General features: G+C 39.8%; 1 protein-coding gene across 2 annotated transcripts in view; it reads right to left on the reverse strand.

The window, feature by feature from the left end:
- Positions 1–3,931: 3,931 nt before the first annotated feature.
- car15 (carbonic anhydrase 15) overlaps positions 3,932–24,631 on the reverse strand; it is a 27,126-nt gene continuing 6,426 nt past the window's right edge. Inside the window, exons 1-9 of one of the 2 annotated variants that reach the window (XM_060930676.1) lie at positions 18,523–18,877; positions 17,506–17,597; positions 17,272–17,310; positions 14,778–14,951; positions 14,299–14,444; positions 12,320–12,412; positions 8,712–8,778; positions 8,474–8,628; positions 3,932–4,434 (exon numbers count right to left, since the gene is read on the reverse strand). In XM_060930676.1, coding sequence (XP_060786659.1) covers positions 4,204–4,434; positions 8,474–8,628; positions 8,712–8,778; positions 12,320–12,412; positions 14,299–14,444; positions 14,778–14,951; positions 17,272–17,310; positions 17,506–17,584 — 984 coding nt within the window. In that variant the 5' untranslated portion in view covers positions 17,585–17,597; positions 18,523–18,877 and the 3' untranslated portion in view covers positions 3,932–4,203. Of the gene's footprint in view, positions 4,435–8,473; positions 8,629–8,711; positions 8,779–12,319; positions 12,413–14,298; positions 14,445–14,777; positions 14,952–17,271; positions 17,311–17,505; positions 17,598–18,522; positions 18,878–24,631 lie in introns of those variants that run through there. The other variant, XM_060930675.1, reaches the window with a different exon arrangement.

Raw genomic sequence — 24,631 nt, forward strand, 5'->3', positions numbered from 1 at the left:
TCTCCTCTTTAGTCTGAATGACACGGCATCCCTGATTTCCATAAAGAACTTCAAATTTTGATTCGTCTGACCACAGAACAGTTTTCCACTTTGCCACAGTCCATTTTAAATGAGCCTTGGCCCATAGAAGACATCTGTGCTTCTGGATCATGTTTAGATACGGCTTCTTCTTTGAACTATAGAGTTTTAGCTGGCAACGGCGGATGGCACGGTGAATTGTGTTCACAGATAATGTTCTCTGGAAATATTCCTGAGCCCATTTTGTGATTTCCAATACAGAAGCATGCCTGTATGTGATGCAGTGCTGTCTAAAGGCCCGAAGATCACGGGCACCCAGTATGGTTTTCCGGCCTTGACCCTTACGCACAGAGATTCTTCCAGATTCTCTGAATCTTTTGATGATATTATGCACTGTAGATGATGATATGTTCAAACTCTTTGCAATTTTACACTGTCGAACTCCTTTCTGATGTTGCTCCACTATTTGTCGGAGCAGAATTAGGGGGATTGGTGATCCTCTTCCCATCTTTACTTCTGAGAGCTGCTGCCACTCCAAGATGCTCTTTTTATACCCAGTCATGTTAATGACCTATTGCCAATTGACCTAATGAGTTGCAATTTGGTCCTCCAGCTGTTCCTTTTTTGTACCTTTAACTTTTCCAGCCTCTTATTGTCCCTGTCCCAACTTTTTTGAGATGTGTTGCTGTCATGAAATTTCAAATGAGCCAATATTTGGCATGAAATTTCAAAATGTCTCATTTTCAACATTTGATATGTTGTCTATGTTCTATTGTGAATACAATATCAGTTTCTGAGATTTGTAAATTATTGCATCCCGTTTTTATTTACAATTTGTACTTTGTCCCAACTTTTTTGGAATCGGGGTTGTATTACTATCGCATTTTTCACAAATTGCTCCTGTCATGTCACCGGTTTGTTTACATTCTAAGCGGAAATGATTTTGTCGGACGTTTTGTATCAAGTTTTTATTTATCGAAGTTGCAAAAAATAAAAATGCTCCGTTTCTCAAAATCCAGTGAATGTGGATAGAATAAAACAGTTATTCCTCTCAATCTCGTTGTACATGGATTATAGACAACTAGGTGCTATGCGCCTCGTCAGCTATCAGCTCATGTACGACTTGATTTAATGGAATAACTTATGTCACTCAGATCTGTGATGTATTTCATATGAAAAATGTGAGTTTTTCAACACGAGAAGATAAACTTCATATTTTCAAGCCAATGTGTGATTTTCTTTTCATTATTTCGATACATTCACAAATAAAAAGTACCCAACTTTATCAAAACAATGAATTGATTTCCTCCCGAGTGACATACGTATAAAGATTTATGTCATGGTTTTGGTTTTCCATATCCTGGATGGAGCTCGTATGAAAAATATGAGTGGTGTATTTCCCAGTAAAGAGAGCAAAAACCTTGAATAGCAGTGTATACTGTATTAAACTACATTTTCATGATGTGATTGCATTTTTCATGATGCAGGTTTCCCATAAATACACTTTTAACGAAAGATTATATTTATATTTAAAACTGATTTTGATTGATTCTAGCAGATGAAATCAAATAAGATTTTTGATTACTTTTTAATAATGTAATGCAATCTCAAAACCTTTATATTGCATTTTCTTTATTTTTGTATTTGGGTCAAAAATGGTTCACATATACAGTGGTGCTTGAAAGTTTGTAAACCCTTTAGAATTTTCTATATTTCTGCATAAATATGACCTAAAACATCATCAGATTTTCACACAAGTCCTAAAAGTAGATAAAGAGAACCCAGTTAAACAAATGAGACAAAAATATTAGACTTGGTCATTTATTTATTGAGGAAAATGATCCAATATTACATATCTGTGAGTGGCAAAAGTATGTGAACCTCTAGGATTAGCAGTTAATTTGAAGGTGAAATTAGAGTCAGGTGTTTTCAATCAATTGGTATGACAATCAGGTGTGAGTGGGCACCCTGTTTTATTTAAAGAACAGGGATCTATCAAAGTCTGATCTTCACAACACATGTTTGTGGAAGTGTATCATGGCACGAACAAAGGAGATTTCTGAGGACCTCAGAAAAAGCGTTGTTGATGCTCATCAGGCTGGAAAAGGTTACAAAACCATCTCTAAAGAGTTTGGACTCCATCAATCCACACTCAGACAGACTGTGTACAAATGGAGAAAATTCAAGACCATTGTTACCCTCCCCAGGAGTGGTCAACCAACAAAGATCACTCCAAGAGCAAGGCGTGTAATAGTCAGCAAGGTCACAAAGGACCCCAGGCTAACTTCTAAGCAACTGAAGGCACCTCTCACATTGACTAATGTTAATGTTCATGAGTCCACCATCAGGAGAACACTGAACAACAATGGTGTGCATGGCAGAGTTACAAGGAGAAAGCCACTGCTCTCCAAAAAGAACATTGTTGTTCATCTGCAGTTTGCTAAAGATCACGTGGACAAGCTAGAAGGCTATTGGAAAAATGTTTTGTGGACGGATGAGACCAAAATAGAACTTTTTGGTTTAAATGGGAAGCGTTATGTTTGGAGAAAGGAAAACACTGCATTCCAGCATAAGAACCTTATCCCATCTGTGAAACATGGTGGTGGTAGTATCACGGTTTGGGCCTGTTTTGCTGCATCTGGGCCAGGACGGCTTGCCATCATTGATGGAACAATGAATTCTGAATTATACCAGTGAATTCTAAAGGAAAATGTCAGGACATCTGTCCACGAACTGAATCTCAAGAGAAGGTGGGTCATGCAGCAAGACAACGACCCTAAGCATACAAGTCGTTCTACCAAAGAATGGTTAAAGAAGAATAAAGTTCATGTTTTGGAATGGCCAAGTCAAAGTCCTGACCTTAATCCAATCGAAATGTTGTGGAAATACCTGAAGCAAGCAGTTCATGTGAGGAAACCCACCAACATCCCAGAGTTGAAGCTGTTCTGTACGGAGGAATGGGCTAAAATTCCTCCAAGCCGGTGTGCAGGACTGATCAACAGTTACCGCAAACGTTTAGTTGCAGTTCTTGCTGCACAAGGGGGTCACACCAGATACTGAAAGCAAAGGTTCACATACTTTTGCCACTCACAGATATGTAATATTGGATCATTTTCCTTAATAAATAAATGACCAAGTCTAATATTTTTGTCTCATTTGTTTAACTGGGTTCTCTTTATCTACTTTTAGGACTTGTGTGAAAATCTGATAATGTTTTAGGTCATATTTATGCAGAAATATAGAAAATTCTAAAGGGTTCACAAACTTTCAAGCACCACTATATTACTTGCGTCTGAGATACAGAATTTTATTAATCTTTATTCAACTCCTCTGAGCTGACTGCTAGTACAGTATTACTGAAAAAGATGATGGTATTCAAACCAAGCTTCGGATTTATTCATTAAACTTTCACAGAACAATTTCAGTGTAATACAATAACTTAAGATCTGAAGGCCAAGCTACGTATAGCATCAATTCTTTATGTTCTGAAAATATTTTCCCATCTAATAAACCTTCTGATATCCTGGAGTCGAGGAAATTGTGATGCCTACTGGACATCTGCAGTGCATTTGTTCATGCTTCACTCAGCTGGTGGTTTTTCTATCTTTTTTTTTAATTAATGCCTGCTTAGGGGCAATTAAAGCTGTGTTTAACTGAATGAATTATTGCTTGTGCAGTCAGTTCCTGGTTAGTTTTTAGCCATTCCAGACTATGTCTCATTCTGCTGGAAACTAAAATAAAAGCAAAATGAGGAGTAATAGAAATAAAATCAACGAAAAGGGGAAAAAACAACAAAAAACCCACTTCTGTATTATGCACCTTTACGAATTAACACTGTTTAAAAAAAAAAAAACTACACACACACAGAACGCAAAGATTAAATTAAAATTCTGAACATTTAACAAAAACTCTGTTAAACATTAATTAACATTAGTTAACTAACAGCAGTCAATAAAACAAATATTGCACAGAATTAACCTGCAATTTTCATAGTTCAAATGTCTCATTTTGTGACTGATCACAAAACGTAACCGTAATAAGGCAGAGGGTTTGATCTACATTCCTTTCCCTGAATAACCCAACCTGAAATCCGCATTCACATTGGTTAATATGGAATGATTGAAAGGAGGTAGAGGGCTCTCGCTAGCATGCAGCATTTACTGAAAGCATTCTCTTTGGTACGGTTTAAACTGCATATATATAGACGAGAAACAGCTCGTTAGTGAGGATGAAGAGAGGGATGAAGAGTGTGTGCTGGCTCTGAGCGGCTCCTTTCGCCGAGCGGATCTTCACAGCAGAAGAAACGAAGATTTGGCGGTTCAGTCTGGGCTGGATGAAGCGATAGTTTTCCACCAGCAACTTCTTCATGGTGTCGTTTTTATCCGAGTAATACAGATGTGTGATGAACGCCAAATACTGAAAAAGATTTTTTAAAATAATGAATGAATGGCAAGTCTTTCTTAGTCATTTCTGACTGACAAGCAACCAGGGCAGTATAAAAAGTAAATGATAATAGGGCTGTAGACCTCTGACTGGGAAGTTATTTAATTTGAGGGGATGAAAGCAAATAATGTGCATGAAATCGCTCGCTTCGTGCAGTCAAGCAGACAGAGGAAGTCCGTGTGTGGGCGCATGCTCAGGTTTACCTTTGACCCTGCACTGACCGTTCCAGCGTTCTATCGCTAAACGAACAGCTGATCACACCGAGGTGCTCGCTGACCGCCGATATTTATTAGTTTGGTCCTGCGTTTCCTTTCCTTCGTACGGTATATAACATAACGTCTTTTCTTCTCACTTTCTTTCTGTTACTGTAGTCGGTCTTTAACGTTTCATTCGCACACTCACGTCCTCCATTTTTCTCTCCTGTTTCAAATGTCTATCCCACAATGCCTTGCGTGAACGGGGAAAGTCCACCATGTGATGCATGACGTAGTGTCTTGTACCGCGTCGTGGCGAAACAGGAAAAAATAGCAGAGAATTTAGGGTCACATGGCCCTAAATTCATTAATTGTTCTATTTTTAAAAAACGAATAAAATTGGAAGTCTGTGATTCGAATTAGGTAGCTTTCAGTCCACTAAAGAAAAATAATTGGGTGTTGGGGAAAATTCTTTTTATGACCTACACTTAAAATCTGAAAGGCAGTCTACCTTTAAGGAAACAATTCAATGTCTGACAATACCTCCGAATCTGATATGTCACGATACCACCCCCCTTAGTGTTTATGAGGTAAAGGTGTAGATCTGGAGGGTCCTCAGACAGAGTGTTTTGGTAAACTGGGATGTATGGATGCTGTCAGTCCCCACTCGCTTGCTCACTCGAGTTTGTTGACGGTGTAGTGGCTGCTGCTTTATGTCCCGGGGCTCCCTCATGCCTGTGTTACCTTCTGGCTCTCCCCTTCTAGTTATGCTGTCGTAGTTAGTTTTGCTGGAGTCCCTGCTTGTACTCAGTGCAATATGTATACTGTTCCTACTTATTCAGGTGATATTGGGCATACCTAACAACCTGTGTTTTCTCCATATGGGGCCGTCGCTCCTGTAGAGGACGGACCCTTATGGACAGTTGAAAGTCACACCTGGAAGACGCTCTGGACACTTACAGTAATGCTTTTATGGCTGAGGACTACAGCTGACTTGCTAACTTTAGGACTGCAGTTGTCATGAACAGTTTTGCACTCAAGTTTCCATCAACGAAGAGTTTATAACATCAACGAAACTGACTTCATGTTAAAACTGTTAAATGTTATAGTCATGTTGTCTGTTGTTGCCCAAATGAGGATGGGTTCCCTTTTGAGTCTGGTTCCTCTCGAAATTTCTTCCTCATGTCGTCTGAGGGAGTTTTTCCTTGCTACGGTCACCACAGGCTTGCTCATTGGGGATAGATTAAGGATAAAATTAGCTCATGTTTTAAGTCATTCAAATTCTGTAAAGCTGCTTTGTGACAATGTTTATTGTTAAACGCGCTATACAAATAAACTTGACTTGACTCGACCCCCTTGAAAGTGCAGAGGACAATAGTCGACTCTTCTATGACATGCAAATCTGCAACTGCAACCACTTTATATGTCTGGAATAGATTTCCAAAACTAAGAATTATATGGGGGCGGCACGGTGGTGTAGTGGTTAGCGCTGTCGCCTCACAGCAAGAAGGTCCTGGGTTCGAGCCCCGGGGCCGGCGAAGGCCTTTCTGTGTGGAGTTTGCATGTTCTCCCCGTGTCCGCGTGGGTTCCCTCCGGGTGCTCCGGTTTCCCCCACAGTCCAAAGACATGCAGGTTAGGTTAAGTGGTGACTCTAAATTGACCGTAGGTGTGAATGTGAGTGTGAATGGTTGTCTGTGTCTATGTGTCAGCCCTGTGATGACCTGGCGACTTGTCCAGGGTGTACCCCGCCTTTCGCCCGTAGTCAGCTGGGATAGGCTCCAGCTTGCCTGCGACCCTGTAGAACAGGATAAAGCGGCTAGAGATAATGAGATGAGAAGAATTATATGGATTGTGATAGAACATGAAGTCATCATATTTCTACACTGGTTATGTTTTGTTGCAATCTGACAGATTTGAAGCGCTTTTGCAAGGAAGAGTCGGCAAATATTGCCAAGTCTAGATGTGGCAGGCTGACAGACTCCGACCCAAAAAGACTGAATGCTGTAATTAAATCAAAAGGTGCTTCAACAAAGTATTAGTTTAAGGGTGTGCACACTTACGCAACCAGCTTATTGTATGTTTATTTTTTATGTTTTTCCCCCTAACAGATTTTTTTGTTTTTCAGTTAAATTGTACAGGTTATAGTTCACATTAAAGGTGGGAAAAGTTTTGAAATTATTTATCGTGGTCTCATTTTTTTGCATCAGAAAAACCTATCATTTTAACGGGGTGTGTAGACTTTTTATATCCATTCTATGTTCTGAAATTATGTGTCAGAGCCACAGGTGGTGTTTACATTAGACCGTATCCGTATCGTTTTCGTCGCGGATGCACTGTCCGTGCACATTAAAACGCCGGGAAACGACTCCACAGGTGGAACAATTTGAATCCGCCAGGGCCCATGTATTCAACCCAGTACGTATCTGATCCGGTGCTGTGTAAACATTGAGGAACGAGGATACGCAGTGCTGAGCTCTAGCTGATGTCGTCATTGGACAACGTCACTGTGACATCCACCTTCCTGATTCGACATTTCATATTTACTTCAGTTTTAAACAAAGACATATTTCAAATGTGTACCTTTTGACATCTCCTCCTTTGCGTGAGGGAAGTCTTTCCCACTTGCGCGGGCATCCTCTGGCGAGGGGTAGTGGTCCAAAAAATGGCCCAGTATGTCCCCATATTTTGTTTGGACACTTTCCCAGTCCACACCCTGAGCCGACACCATTGTTTTATAATCCAATGTTACGTTTAGTAACAATTGGACCTCGTCGTCCGTCCATGAAAAAATGGTCTTTAGGCTTGCCATCCTTCCACTTGCAAGTGGTGAGTGACTTGCGCATGCCCGATATGCACTGGGATCATGTGACGTGCCATCTAATTAGTCATGTGATTAGCGTATCCGTGTATTGGCGTTGCTGTGTGCACGGGGAACGGTTTTGTTGCGGGCACAGAAATTTTGTGTGTGTACGCGAATCGTTTTAAAAACGTTAATCTGATGATCCGCTGATTCGAAATAATGTAAACAGGGCCACACAGTGCTGACCAGTCAGAACTCTGAGTGCTGATCACCAAGCATAACTCAGGAACAAAACACTTCGGTGCATGCAGTTTTCAGCAAACAATCAATGACAAAGTGGTGTGATGAAGTGGAATTACTGCCTTCTATAACATCAAAGTCCCTTCCGTGCCAGGATCCAGTCTTCCCAGGCAGTCTCCTGTCCCAGTACTACCCAATTCCTTAAGGCGCAATCTCTGATTCGGTAGCCCTCGGCCTCTTGCCTATTATACAGCTCGGGTCACAGTGGGGGGTCTAGTCCTCTGGTAACTGCGAGAGTTTGACTCCCCACTCACACCTGTATTGCAGCGTGCCTTGCCAGATAGCAGGAGGTACCATTTTTATGATGGTCTTTGATATGATCTAAATCTGTCGTGACCACTCACATCGAATCACATCCAACTCCACAGTCCCCGCAATGGGGGCGATTCCACAAATCAAGTCTATTGGCCTAACCCCGAGCAGAACTCGCGATCTCCCAGTCAAGAGGCGGACACGCTAACCACTAGGCCAACTCGCGGTTCCTATAACATCACAAGCGTTTTATTCTTTTTACATGGTAATTTGCCAATGATTAAACATGTTGATTTATTGATTTATTTTAATTTTATTTATGAAACTGAGGCCACACCCCTTTTGACTAAATATAACATTGTATTTGTTTTCAATAACTAATACAAAGTAAAGTCATTCCTTCCTTGCTTGCTTCTGGACGTCAGTGTATTTTGTTTGTTTGTTTGTTTGTTTGTTTGTTTTTTACCTGCTCTCTTGAGATGAAAACGGGCTCCTCAAACACAATCCAAGTCACAGTCTGGCGGCAGGGCGGAGTCGTCTGGCCTCCATGATACTGATAGAATTTATAACTATCAGGAAGGAGGTGTGACAATGCTGAAGGAGTCACAGTCACTGAATCACCTGGAAAATAAAACACAAGTAGGCGGCACGGACAGAGGGAAAAATTAACATTAATGTGAGCTTTACGAAGTGTTTCAGATCACCTGGGTATGGTACGCTGAGCACAGCATGCGCTATGGCTTTAAATGCTTTGTTCTCATCAGAGGCAATCTGAAAACAGAGCATGAGCAAACAGGCGTAATCTACCGTTTCATGAAAATTCTGTCACATTTCAATTCAAAGGGATTTGAACTCATAACCTTCTGATCACCATCAAAGAAATATCAAGTTTCAGGAAAACTTAAATTGTGGTTGCACAATGTCTGAATCATGGCTGGTTTTTCAATGGTTACATTTACTTCACCTGAATATCTCCTCTTTTGTGTAAAGGTGCATCATTTTCATTCACGTCAATGATAAGGCTGCTGCTGAGAATCTGTCCATCTAGTCCTGTCTGCCTGGGCCTGTTTCTCTCCGACAGTCTGTATCCATCTATCTATCTGCCTTGGCTTGCTGGACCAAGTGCTCATTTGAATAAAAAGCCACACCCACACAGTTCTCAGATTCATCTGATCAGCAAGTTCAACACTGCTGGGTGTTTAATATAATATTAAGTTGGCATCATCCTCATCTCATCTCATCTCATTATCTGTAGCCGCTTTATCCTGTTCTACAGGGTCGCAGGCAAGCTGGAGCCTATCCCAGCTGACTACGGGCGAAAGGCGGGGTACACCCTGGACAAGTCGCCAGGTCATCACAGGGCTGACACATAGACACAGACAACCATTCACACTCACATTCACACCTACGGTCAATTTAGAGTCACCAGTTAACCTAACCTGCATGTCTTTGGACTGTGGGGGAAACCGGAGCACCCGGAGGAAACCCACGCGGACACGGGGAGAACATGCAAACTCCACACAGAAAGGCCCTCGCCGGCCACGGGGCTCGAACCCAGGACCTTCTTGCTGTGAGGCGACGGCGCTAACCACTACACCACCGTGCCGCCCCTGGCATCATCCTAATATTTGTAATATTCTACACCATACTCTCAAGGACTTTATCCAGTGTGATAAATTATTGATTATTATTATACATACGGGTCACTTTTTCCATGGAATAAAAACATGTGCTCTATTCCCTTCTAGTGGGTTTACTGATAGCATGCAATATTGTTATCATATCCTTATCTTTCATGTATTACGCCACTCTCCCCAATGGAGAATGAGCGTGCAATATTGCTATAAAATTGCACGTTGTCAAGACAACACAGCGTCACACATCGGAGCTCACGCGAAGATCCAATGACAAAACTTTTCTGCTTCACATGTGCACAATCATTTCTTTGTCGGCCGGGAAAGAGAGAAGACGAGGCTAATCCAGTGCTTGGTTTAAGCACTAAATAAATAAACTGAAACTAAAGACGTGCTGAACACCCAAAAGGATATACAACCACGATTCCAAAAAAGTTGGGACAAAGTACAAATTGTAAATAAAAACGGAATGCAATGATGTGGACGTTTCAAAATTCCATATTTTATTCAGAATAGAACATAGATGACATATCAAATGTTTAAACTGAGAAAATGTATCATTTAAAGAGAAAAATTCGGTGATTTTAAATTTCATGACAACAACACATCTCAAAAAAGTTGGGACAAGGCCATGTTTCCCACTGTGAGACATCCCCTTTTCTCTTTACAACAGTCTGTAAACGTCTGGGGACTGAGGAGACAAGTTGCTCAAGTTTAGGGATAGGAATGTTAACCCATTCTTGTCTAATGTAGGATTCTAGTTGCTCAACTGTCTTAGGTCTTTTTTGTCGTATCTTCCGTTTTATGATGCGCCAAATGTTTTCTATGGGTGAAAGATCTGGACTGCAGGCTGGCCAGTTCAGTACCCGGACACTTCTTCTACGCAGCCATGATGCTGTAATTGATGCAGGATGTGGTTTGGCATTGTCATGTTGGAAAATGCAAGGCCTTCCCTGAAAGAGACGTCGTCTGGATGGGAGCATATGTTGCTCTAGAACCCGGATATACCTTTCAGCGTTGATGGTGTCTTTCCAGATGTGTAAGCTGCCCATGCCACACGCACTAATGCAACCCCATACCATCAGAGATGCAGGCTTCTGAACTGAGCGCTGATAACAACTCGGGTCGTCCTTCTCCTCTTTAGTCCGAATGACACGGCGTCCCTGATTTCCATAAAGAACTTCACATTTTGATTCGTCGGACCACAGAACAGTTTTCCACTTTGCCACAGTCCATTTTAAATGAGCCTTGACCCAGAGAAGAGATCTGCGCATCTGGATCATGTTTAGATACGGCTTCTTCTTTGAACTATAGAGTTTTAGCTGGCAATGGCAGATGGCATGGTGAATTGTGTTCACGGATAATGTTCTCTGGAAATATTCCTGAGCCCATTTTGTGATTTCCAATACAGAAGCATGCCTGTATGTGATGCAGTGCCGTCGAAGGGCCCGAAGATCACGGGCACCCAGTATGGTTTTCCGGCCTTGACCCTTACGCACAGAGATTCTTCCAGATTCTCTGAATCTTTTGATAATATTATGATGATGATATGTTCAAACTCTTTGCAATTTTACACTGTCGAACTCCTTTCTGATATTGCTCCACTATTTGTCAGCGCAGAATTAGGGGGATTGGTGATCCTCTTCCCATCTTTACTTCTGAGAGCCGCTGCCACTCCAAGATGCTCTTTTTATACCCAGTCATGTTAATGACCTATTGCCAATTGACCTAATGAGTTGCAATTTGGTCCTCCAGCTGTTCCTTTTTTGTACCTTTAACTTTTCCAGCTTCTTATTGTCCCTGTCCCAACTTTTTTGAGATGTGTTGCTGTCATGAAATTTCAAATGAACCAATATTTGGCATGAAATTTCAAAATGTCTCACTTTCAACATTTGATATGTTGTCTATGTTCTATTGTGAATACAATATCAGTTTTTGAGATTTGTAAATTATTGCATTCCGTTTTTATTACAATTTGTACTTTGTCCCAACTTTTTTGGAATCGGGGTTGTATTCTTCACACATATTTACAAGAGAAAAGCATACCAACAAACATCGAAAAACTGGAAAAGAGACACATCAGAGATGTAAAACTTCCATGCTAGCGAGTGACTATGACAGTTTGTAAACAAACATGGCCGCCAGGTTTGCTGCGTTAAATACGGAAGATTGAGAGAGAATTTTGGCTGCCAGGTCGCTCCGTTGTGTGTAGTTGATGTTAATTTTAAAAGTAACTAAGTAAATACACAGGGAAAATAATAATAATAATAATAATAATAATCGGCTTGACTATTAGCCTTCGCTAGCATTGGCCTGCGCTAACACTACACCAGCTAGAAGGTAACTGGACTGCCATGCTAACAGCACCAAGTCACGGGTAAGCTAGCGTTGGCCTTCGAGAATGCTGATATGAAGAGTGTGTATGTAGTATTATAATAATAATAATAATAATAATAATAATAATGGCTTTTTTTCGTGGTCCATCAGATATATTCCATTTAGCTACTCATCTTCGACTCGTTCAATATCATGGTAGCTGAATGGAATATATCTGACAGACCACGCAAAGCCAGCCAATATTATTTAAAATGTTTCAGGGTTTTTTTTTTCCTATTCAGGTTCAGTGAATGTTGTTCCTCATCTCAGTTTTACGATAAAGTAAAAGATTGTGATGTTACATTGATAAAGACTCCCATCATAAGCAGGCCTGACTGCACAAGAGAAGCAGCTTCGACATCAGCAAATCCAGGAGCGAGACCCACAATCTGCATCTAAACACACACACACACACACACACACACACACACACACACACACACAACCACTAATTTATTTACATCTTTATATTTAAATATTTATAACATTAATGTGCAGTTAAGTGGAGTGAGTAGGTGAGAGATTTTTTTAATCCCATGCCAGCACTTGAGGCTATATCATGGCAAAAACATTTTTCGCAGATATTACAATTACTTCATAAACAAATAATAAAAACAAATAAAATTACAATCAAATGAATAAACCAATCAAATGAATAAATAACTAAATGAGCTGCTTGAAAAACACTTATGACAGAAACTCTAAGACTTCTGGTGTTGGCGCCTTCTTAAAAACATCATCCAAGGCTTTTTCAAGTAAAAAAGTTCTCTCGTGGTGTTTAGCCCAGGGGCAGCAGAGTAAAACATGCTTGATTGTCAACAATGTCTTGCAAAAATGGCATGTTGGTGCTTCTTCACCTTTTAACCTTCATCCTACCAAGTGGGGTCCATCTGGACCCCGCACCTATATGTTTGTTTGCCATTTTAAAAATATGTGACATACTGCCTCACCGTTTTATGAATTTGTCGGAATTTATGTCTTAATTAAAACACTAAAGCACCGGAAGATCAGCTTTTTGCATTGTGAAGGTATAATTAATTTGTTACTGGGGTCCAACCGGACCCCAGAGTAAAGTTTATCTGTCTTTCATTTTATAATTGAATAGCACACTGAAAGTTAACTTCTTTTATTTCTTTTATGTTCCATAATGAAACTACCAAGGCATTCCTTCTTGGGGTCCGTGTGGACCCCACTGCTGCAATAAGCACAGGCTGCAAAACAAAAGCCCTAAATTATTTTACAATTACTTTTTTGTTTTAAATTCTGTAAGAAAAGACCCAAGTTGTAATCCAGAATGTTTTACAGCTGCATGAGCTGCAAAAATCATGTATATAATGCCAATTTTTTTTTATGGCGCTATAATTTGCTACATGTATGCTAGTTATTGCAATATTATTGCAATGTTATTGCATTTATAATACATCATTGATATTCAGCCATAGTGGATTTTGTTCTTCAGTAAAGTTATGTCTATTTGCTGCATTGAATTGGTTCTTACTGCATTGATTTCAAGGTATTCCCTCCTAGGGTCCATACGGACCCCGCCTGGTAGTTTGTGTATGTAAAATTGGCTGGTAGGATGAAGGTTAAGTGTGTTCTTTATGCCTTGGGCCCTTTAGTGTATTGCTGTTATTAATACAAGATATTCTGAACAAAACTTATCTGGTGATTTTGTCTTTATAAGCTTTAATTTTAAAGAAAAGTATTGGGGTCCAAACGGACCCCACATGGTAAGATTAAGGTGTAAAATAGCATGGTAGGATGAGGGTTAATAAAATACGTTGGTGAGCCTTGTACAGTATGTCCAAGCTGACGCCTGGTATACACCACTTGGTAATGTCTATTTTAGAATGGGGAGAAAAGTGTCTTTTAATCAAAAGGTTAATTTTGTGCAATTTATTTTTGGGACATTTATCCCATTCAATCTGCCACACGTCTAAAATATAGGACGCCTGAGCAGGTTTGAGGTCTGAGGCTGGGATTCTGCATTCGGTGGTTTCTCCAGTGACGGCTCTTCTGGCCACACTGGTTCATTACTCGTGAGGCCAACATGGCCTGGAATCCAATTTTTTTTTTTTTTTTTTATGATGTTCAGTTTCTGTCCGTGTACAAGTTCAAGTTTGTCAAAAATACTAACAATCGAAGGGTGATCAGTTTTTTTTTAAAGGAGTGCCTGGAGGCAGGATCTTGAGTCTGTAAAAATTATGCATTTTAGTGGATGAGAACACAACACCTGTATGTGTGTGTGCATGTATGTGTGTGTGTGAGAGAGAGAGAGTACCTCCATAGGAAACCTGTGACCGTCAAGTTTATGCTCTGACCCGTTGGTGGTATTCGAACCCCAGTGGAATCTCATCTCGACGATTCGGTAATTATGCTTTATACTGCCACCTTTCACAGTCATGCCTGCTTGAAACTTCACAACAACTAAACACACACACACACACACACACACACACACTATAAATCTAATCACAAAATGAAATCTGTAAAATCAAATCAATCCTATAACATAAACAGCACAGTTTAGGGATTACAAATTAATGATCATTAATATGATAGTACTAAATATAACAATATAAAACATTAACTTATAAGATAAAAACATAAAACTACTAGGATTTTTTTGACTATATTCTTTCCATCACTTGGACTTTTTTAACTTCATTGAGCTCTATTGAGCCATGTCTACATAGCGATGACTAAAACACCGCATAGCCACTGTGTTATGATGTCACTATTCCTGTCAGTGGTGCGTACCAGTGTCCCGGACATTGACAACAGTCCAGGACCTCTGAGGCACATCGAAGCCTCGCAGCTCCAGAGGACTGATGGAGTTGTTCTCAGTAGCAGCATATTCCAGGTTGATGGGAGACTGCAGAGCCGAGCCACTGGCGATGCAGGTAGGAAATATTTTCACCCAGTTATATGGATCTGTCATAAAAAAAAGTCATTTTATATTATAGACATTAATTAAAGAACATGAAAAGGAAGGAAAGCAAGCCAACACAAGCTCATGAATTAAGACAAATAAAACTAATAATTTATTAATGAATTAATTGTCACAAAATAAATTATACTGTAAACAGACGACAGGCCGGTCAGTCTGCACATAGCCATAATCCATAAACAAATGCCTCAGCTGATGGAAGATTTAGTGCCCGATTTTTATTATTTATATTATATACAGTATTATTATCCATACAGGACACTTTTTCAATGGAATAAAAACATGTGTTCTATTCCCTTCCAGCAAGTTTCATTCATTTGGTTTGATAGCATGCAATATTGTTAGCATACTGCTTATCCTACATGGATTACGTCACTCTACCCAATGGAGAATGAGCGTTGAATATGGTTTACGATATTGCATGATTGTCAAGACAACATGATATATGTCGGAGACGTAAAATTTCCGCGCTAGCAAGTGAGCGACTGGGACAATTTGTAAACAAACATGGCCACCAGGCTTGCTTCGTTAAATATGGAAGATTTTGAGAGAATTTTGAAATGCATTGAACGCCCGAAAGGAATATATAATAATAATAATAATAATAATAATAATAATAATAGCAGCTGTCTTTTTTCATGGTCTATCAGATATATTCCATTCAGCTACTCATCTTCGACTCGTTCACTATCATGCTTGCTGAATGGAATATATCTGATAGACCACTCAAAACCAGCCAATATTATTTAAATATTTTATTGGTATTGAAGTGGGTGGCACGGTGGTGTAGTGGTTAGCACTGTCGCCTCACAGCAAGAAGGTCCTGGGTTCAAGCCCAGCGGCCAGCGAGGGCCTTTCTGTGTGGAGTTTGCATGTTTTCCGTGTCTGTGTGGGTTTCCTCCGGGTGCTCCGGTTTCCCCCACAGTTCAAAGGCATGCAGGTTAGGTTAACTGGTGACTCTAAATTGACCGTAGGTGTGAATGTGAGTGTGAATGGTTGTCTGTGTCTATTGGCCCTTTTTCAGCTCACTTCAGCCCGACACGGCTCGCGTTTCGACTACCTCAGAGCAGCACGACTCAGCTCGCTTCAGCCCTGCTTAGCACCCAAAACTCACATGGTTTTGGAGTGGGGCTGAAGCGAGCCAAACCGAGCTGAGTGGGGCTAGGGGCGTGAGTAGACACTCCCCTGTGCACTGATTGGTGAGGAGGAGTGTCCTCACATGCCCATACACGCCCTGCGAGCACGCTGGGATCTGTAAACACCGTAAACCCGGAAGAAGAAGAATTACGAATTACAAGAATTTCTGAAGCCTTATGCGCCTCGCCTCATCTATACGCTCTTGCCAGTATCTGTTGGCGTTGTCGGTGACAACAAGCCACAGCACCAAGACCAGCAACACTAACGACTCCATGTCCTCCATGTTTATTGTTTACTATCCGGGTCGTGAGACTACCGCTTAAAAGGTCACTGTTTGCGCCGCCTAACGACATCACGTGACGTCCACCCACTTTCGCTAACTCCGCCCAATGTGTCCACCCACTTCCAGCCAGCACGGTTCAGCGCGGTTGTAGTCGAAATGCAACTCCAACAGCCCCACTCAGCTCGACTCAGCCCAACTCAGCACGGCACAGCTCAGCCCAACTCAGCCGCGTTGGTAGTGGAAAAGCGGCATATGTGTCAGCCCTGCGATAACCTGGCGACTTGTCCAGGGTGGACCCCGCCTCTTGCCCATAGTCAGCTGGGATAGGCTCCAGCTTGCCTGTGACCCTGTAGAACAGGATAAGCGGCTACAGATAATGGATGGATGGTATTGAAGCGAGTCAAAATAACTTCCCCTTCTGTCTTTTCGACTTTACCCTTTCAACCTTTATGCTAAATACTAAATACTGGGTGGTCTGACACCAAAGGTGCTACATTCCAAGTTAACATATCTAGATGTAAATACCATGAAATGAAAGTTGAATTTCTGGTCTGTCATCTCATGTGCAACTTTTAATCTCAAACCCAAACATGTATATTCAGTGTACAGCAAAAACAAAGGAATTGGCCTTGCAGTTCCAATACTTTTGGAGGCGACTGTGTACGTACAAAGAAAATCAGTGACTCTGAAACTTTTATAAATCTGGCAGAAGATTATGCAAACTTTCCTATCAACTTTACTAAAAGATTGACAACTGAGGCCCAATATTGTTATCGTCAGTAAAAGTCATGTGACTTTGTACGTTTCTGTCTTTATTTTTGGTCTTAATTCTGACTGAAAAAGCCCAACTGAGTAGAAAAAAAGGAATAGTTGTTGGGACTTACTACAGCTGTCTTCTGTGTAGCAGTAATTAAAGGGTGGAACTGGGACACAAAGAGGACAGATAGGGTTAGCAGACAAAACAGTAAATTAATATCCAGATTAAAATTTATTTTCAGCTGCACAAAACTGAGGTAATAATGACTGACTGTGTCTGAGGTTACTCTATTTTGTCATTTAACCCCTTTTTGCCCTTTATGTAAACCCTGTTTTTACAGAAAGCACTTTGGTATAAATACATTTATCAGGTCCTTCAAGGGACAAAACGGTGAGTGCACTTAGCATTAGGACGGATAGAGCAGACATCCAGGACTGCATACTTCACCCATTTCTGCAAAACAGCAACAACAACAGGAACATGTCCAGTAATGCTTGTAATTTTACACTGATAATGAAACTACACACACCAAAGATGAACTCACAAAACGAAATGCGACTTGTTATGGTAACAGATTTCCAGCAGATTTGTAATTTTTCCTTTTTACATGCTGCAATATCTCAAAATAATATCACTACACCCATAACGAATAGTGCATGGCATGACTGTTGCAGAGATGCCTACCCCAAATTTTGAATTTCAGTATTCTTGAAAACATTTTTCAGTATTTTGGAATGACTTTCAGTAACATTAATTTATGCGCATTTCCATTATAAAGAGGTGTATATACCAATATGTTTAACATTTAAATTATTAAAAAGAACTGTTTTGTGTGAATTGAATAAACAAATCGCGAGCAGCCATCTCAATTGAATTTCCACTCAACAAATTTCTAGAGCATACAATATATCACATTTTTATAAATACAATCGTGTTCCCTGTTTGCAGACATTACGGTTGACTACCAATCATTGGTATTGAATGTAACTCCTCAAAAGTATTATATTATATTGCCTGGCAAAATGTTCTACCTGTTAACGGATTCTAATAAAATTAAAAAAAAATTTTCTTATTTCATGCCAAAGAGAGTCCGACATTGTTGTCTTAATGTCCCAATATATAAATACTTCAGCATAATGCTTCAGAAGAGACATTGAATAAAATGACATTTATAATTGTATTTAAAACAGTGGAATGATCAATTTTTTCCCACAATCCCAACAACACTAATCATAAAATTCTGTTTTTGATCATACTACATGTACATTTGCACTTGCAACACTGAAAAGACTTTGAATTAAAGAAGTACAGCCAGTGTTTGATATTTCAGTAAATAAAAATCATACATGTAAAAAGAAACTGAATAAGTTTAACTCACATTTCATGGCACTAATTGGCAAGTTCAACTCCAAGCACAGGTCAACCATCACCGCTTCAGCACGTGTCACGTTCCGTGTCTTTTCATCCACAGATTTCGTAAAAAACTGCTGGATACCCCCAGATTTACTTTCCGCCTGACTCGCCATTTCAGCATACTCCATATGTTTTTTTTGTAGTTGACATGCTGCGTGCAGTCATCGCGACCACCATGAGTGATGCTAATGTCAGTTCTACACAGTTTGCAGTGCGTGTATCCATTGCCCTTTTGACTGGGTGTAATGCATGGCCATTCTACTGTATCGAAAATAGCGCGAACAAATGTGCGGAATCTGCGCATGTCACACACAGCATGTGTGGTTGTCGTAAAAATAAATAGCCTAGCCGTGAATTGCGCATGGATTGAAAAAGTCGCTTGGATATTTAAAAACAACTCACTGGAATTTTTTAAGACTTTATAATAATTCCGTACAGAATAACACTGTTTGCCGTAACATCGTATTTACGTAACTTTTCCGTACAAAATACGGCCAATCCGTACTAGTAGGCATCTCTGCTGTTGGTGCCAGACAGGCTGGATTGAGTTTTTCTATAACTGCTGATCTCCTGAGATGTTCACAGTCTCTAGAAAAAACTCAAAACAGTGCAATTAAAACAAAACAAAATATTCAGAGAAATGCTTTGTTGATGAGCGACGTCAACAGAGAATGGCCAGACTTCTTGGAGCTGACGGAAAGGCTCCAGGAACTCGATAACCACTCTGTACAACTGTAATGAGCAGAAAAGCATCTCAGAATGTACAACCTGTCAAACTTTAATGCAGATAGGCTACAACAGCAGAAGTAGGGCCTCCGATTTTCTGCGATCGCGGAAAACGGACGGAAATCGCGGAAATTGGGGTCAGAAACGGAATTAGTGCTCAGAAACAGAATCTACGGAGCCCCTCTGGTGACATGGGTGAAAAAAAAAAATTCCGTGGCCATGAGTTAATAACGCATGGGAACGAGGTCCTATTCCGTGGCCATGACTTGCTTAATGCGTGGGAACGAGATGATTATTGGGTGGCCACGAATTAATAACGCGTGGCCACGAGATGATTCAAGTTCCAGCCTGATGGGATGATGTCCAGTTTTTGAGCGGCCGTCAACTGTGCAATAAATACAGGATTTATCCTGTATGATGAAATCTATAACCTCCCCGAGGTCAGCATATTGTCTACGTTTGAGCCCGTGCTTTTTGAGCAGCCGAATTAAGTGTCTCTTGCTCAGAATTACTCCATGTCTAACTGCAAGTGATTTAAGGATATCATTATAATTCATTCCTAGATTAAAATAAAACGAAATCAGATCAAACTTGTCCATATTTGCGGCTGAAGCTACTGATGCCAGAAAGTCAACAGTCTCAGTGATGAAATGACTAACACTTCTCGTGGCCATGCGTTATTAATTCGTGGCCGCCTAATAATCATCTCGTTCCCATGCATTAAACAAGTCGTGGCCACGGAATAGGATCTCGTTCCCACGCGTTATTAACGCGTGGCCACGGAATATTTTCAAGCACAAAGGAACTCCTAATGCTGTATTATAATGGTGATCTTGAAGGCAGATTTTGAACGGTCAGATTTCCATTAGTAGTTTGCACCAAGGCTTTTCAGTTTAACATTATATAATAGCAACTGATTATTTTCATGATTTAATGGGTTATGTTCTTAAATAAGAAGTTATATTCCGAAGAATGATTTTCTATATAAAGACTTTGAAGACTTGTCCATTATTAAATGAATAATTTACAGGCAAAATGTAAATTAAACTAATAACAGAGTTAACTGTTAAATAATTTGAATCATTTAAAGTATATATTAAATGGACACTGTCACACACTTTATGTTAGACCTGTCGTTGCACTGAAAACATTGTAAGCATAACAACGAATAAAAGTTTGAAAAACATGGATAAAATGATAACTGAGATTGTTTTATTTAAATGTGCATGTATAAAGAGTAAGGATAGCCATAAAAGTATTAATATACAATATAAAGTTTTAAAGAAAATAGCAAGAGCCAGTCAACAATCAAGTTAACAGCACTAATTAACTACAGTCTTAAATAAATGAAAGAAACACATTTTCAGTGAAGTGAAATTTAGTGCTGATTCTAAGGTGCATTAAGATATTAGACTGTGTACAGAAAGTTTAAAGCTTTATATGAAGTTGTACTACAGCAGGCCAGTAAAGCAGGATTACAGGGATAGATGCGCAAGGACAACAAACATGCAGATGCCTCCCAACACCAGTTACCTGAAACATTAAATTTCATGCATTTATAATAATTAATAATTTAACTACTTATATTGCACCTGTTACATAAAAAATGCTCACGGGCGCATTACAATATCGGAAAAATGTCAAATATGAAAATCTAATTACATTCTATAAATATTTATAAATCTTACATTCTTAGTGAACAATAACTAACTAATAATAAATTACGAAATCATCACTATATTTGATAATAAAACGAAAAATAACTACCGGTAATTATAATTTAAAAACCTAAATGAAGACAAAAGCTCTATAATATTCTATCGCTTAGCAGTTATACGCCTCTTTAAATAGATGGGTTTTCAGGAGGCGTTTAAATGTATTTAGATTGTCTGTAGCTCTTATTTCTATTGGAAGAGTGTTCCAAAGTTTTGGTGCCGCAATTATAAATGTGCGGTCACCTAGAGTTTTCAGACTTTTAAAACTAGGTTGCTTTAACAGAAGCGTATCTGAAGTAGATCTCAAATTATATCTAGTAATTGTCTTAAATTCTATAAGTTCAGATAAATACAAAGGAGAAAGACCATTCACAGTTTTGTAAACTAGTAATAAAATCTTAAACCGGATGCGATAACTAATCGGAAGCCAGTGAAGTCTAAATAGAAAAGGATGTGATCATAGTGGCTAATTTTCCGGATGACACGAGCGGCGGCATTTTGAACCCGCTGAAGCTTTTGCAGTTGGTTACTAGGCAACCCATAAAGTAGACTATTACAAAAATCTAGTCTACTAGTGACAAAAGCATTAACTAATATCTGTGTTGAGTCATAATCTAAGTATTTTCTTATCCGTCTTATATTGTAAAGATAAAAAAATGCCGATTTACAGATATTGTTAATGTGAGTATCCATCTTAAACTGACTGTCAAACCAGCAGCCCAGGTTTTTCACTTTGTTAGACGGTGTAGTGGTACACTCCCCAACCTGCAAGGAGTCTATACTGACTTTGGCGAGTTGTTGTCTGGTGCCAATGATGATGAACTCAGTCTTGTCATCGTTTAACTTTAATCTGTCTTGAAGCATCCATTTCCTGATGTCTGAAATGCAGTTTTGCATAGCCTTTACTGCTGTTGATTGGTCAGAATCTGAATTCGTGTTAAATGAGATATACAATTGTGTATCGTCCGCGTATGTATGTACATCAGGTAGGTGATGTTCGATGATCTTGAACAGTCTACTTGCATAAAGAACAAAAAGTAGGGGCCCAAGACAGGATCCCTGTGGGACACCATACTTCAACTGGAACTTCGTCGATGTCTTGCAATTGATGGAGATGGACTGTGATCTGTTATAAAGATATGATGCAAACCAAGAGTAAGCAATTCCAGATATGCCAAAGTCAGAGGACAAACGATCAAGTAGTATTGTGTGATCTACGGTATCAAACGCTGCACTAAGATCGAGAAGCACGAGCAAGGTAACACGTTGTTGGTTCATGTTGAATAAGATGTCGTTTTGCACCCGCAACAGGGCAGTTTCTGTACTGTGGTGTTCACGATATGCAGATTGTTCTTTTGGGTACAGACTGTTTGTGGTAAGATGATGATGGGTTTCACAAAATACTGCCCTCTCTGTACAGTAAGTTTCGAAGCAAATGAAAGATTGCTAATTGGCCATAAGTTGGTGAAAAGTGCTTCAGCAGAGGTCTTCTTTAGTCTAGGCTGAACATCGGCTAATTTCCAGGCATCAGGAAAGTTCCCATTATCAAGAGAAAGATTTATCATTCTAGTAATAACTGGTAAGAGTACATCCAGGCATTCAACTACCAAAGATGTGGGCATGGGATCCAGACTGCAGGTCTTCTTGCTCGATCTCCCAATTAGCCTCTTAACATCTTCCTCGCTGAGCGCAGTAAAGGACGCCAGTTGAACGGGACAAGTGCTAGATGGTTGTATTAGCGTTGCTGGACTAGGTTGTAAAGCAGCTGCTGTATCAAGTGCAGATCTAATACGCTCTATCTTCTGTACATGTGGTATCTTCACCATTTATTACATGTACTTATGTACATGTAAAAGTGTACAATGGTATCTTCACCATTTATTACATGTACTTAAGAATTCTGATTCTGAATTATGTATTTTATATGTTGAAAATCTAAAAATGCCAATTTAGTTGTCATTTGAGCATATAACTGAAACAAATTGTCTGAAACGGAATTAGCCATTCTCTGAAACGGAATTTAATGTTTTTTGAAACGGAAAATAGGAGGCTCTACAGAAGACCATGTCAGGTTCCTCTTCTGTCAGTCAAGAATGGAAAGCTGAAGCTGCACTGGACACAGGCTCACCAAAACTTGATAGTTAAAGACTATCAGGTAGCCTGGACTGATGAATTGCAGATGGTAGGGTCAGAATTTGGCACCATCATGATGAATCCATGGACCCAACCTTCCTTGTGTTAACAGTCCAGCCTGGTGGGGGTGCTGTAATGGTGTGGGGGATGTTTTCTTGGCACACTTTGGGCCAAATCCATCATCGCTTGAATGCCATAGTCTACATGAGTATTGTTGTTTCTGACCATGGTTATCCCTTCATGGCCACAATTTACCATCTTCTAATGGCTCCTTCCAGCATGATAATGCACCATGCTCAGCACAAAACAAAAGTCGTCTCAAACTGGATTCATGAAGACAACAACAGTTTGATGTTCTTCAGAGGCCTTGAGCGTGGCTAACATGCTAAACGTGTTAATGTAGGTCTTTGAAAGTTAAAAAAAAAAGCTTCTCACCTAGTTGAGGCCTGATTTCCCTGCTAAATTATAAAACAAGGTGACAAATGGATGCCGTTTCTCTTTACTTAGCTGAGTGGATTCTGACATGATATGGATTACTACAGTTGTCGAATAGGGCTATTTACTGAATGTTTATTGTTTACTATTTACTGTTCTAGTGAGGCAAAGAAACTTCAGATGCTGGTAGTCATTAGCTAGTAAGAAGCAAGAGGTTTTACTCTAGCTATCTGGTTTTATGAAGGGAAAACACATTTATGGAGTGGTTTTTATTTATAATAATGCATTACCACCTTAAACACTGAAGAGAAACATTTATGGAGTGTTTTTTTTTTTTTCTTAAAATCTATAAGAATGTACTACCGCCTTAAACACTGAAGAGAAACATATTTATGGAGTGGGGTTTTTTTTAATCAATAATAATATACTACTACCTTAAACACTAAAGAGAAATATATTTATGGAGTGGTTTTTTATCTATAATAATGTACTACCGCCTTAAACACTAAAGAGAAACATATTTATGGAATGTTTTTATCTATAATAATGTACTACCGCCTTAAACACTAAAGAGAAACATATTTATGGAATGTTTTTATCTATTTGCTTGGAGAGGAGATGGGCGCCACCAAGCAATCCAAGCCCAGAGAAAAGACATGAGAAATGAGTGACACAAAAGCAAATGATATACCAGATCGGTCGAGGCCCAGGTCAACAACGGCCGCGCTCTCCATTGGCGGTACCCAGGATGGATGTGTCAAGTATGCTACTGGGACCAAGACCAAGACTCTAAGATTGACTACAGACCAAGTCACTATCGGCACATGGAGTGTCCGCACCCTGTATGCCTATGGGAAGTTAAAGGAACTGGAGCACGCCCTGTCAACCTACCAATGGGATATCACAGGCTTATGTGAGGTGCGATGGACAGGCTTTGGGGAAACAACAACAGAAGAAGGTCACAAACTGTGGTACAGTGGGGATGAAAAGAATCACCAACACGGTGCACTCATGGTACGCAAGGAAATCCTGAGTAGCATCATTAGCTGTACACCCATATCCAGC

This window comes from Neoarius graeffei, chromosome 10, assembly GCF_027579695.1.
Source record: "Neoarius graeffei isolate fNeoGra1 chromosome 10, fNeoGra1.pri, whole genome shotgun sequence".
NCBI classification, from domain to species: domain Eukaryota; kingdom Metazoa; phylum Chordata; class Actinopteri; order Siluriformes; family Ariidae; genus Neoarius; species Neoarius graeffei.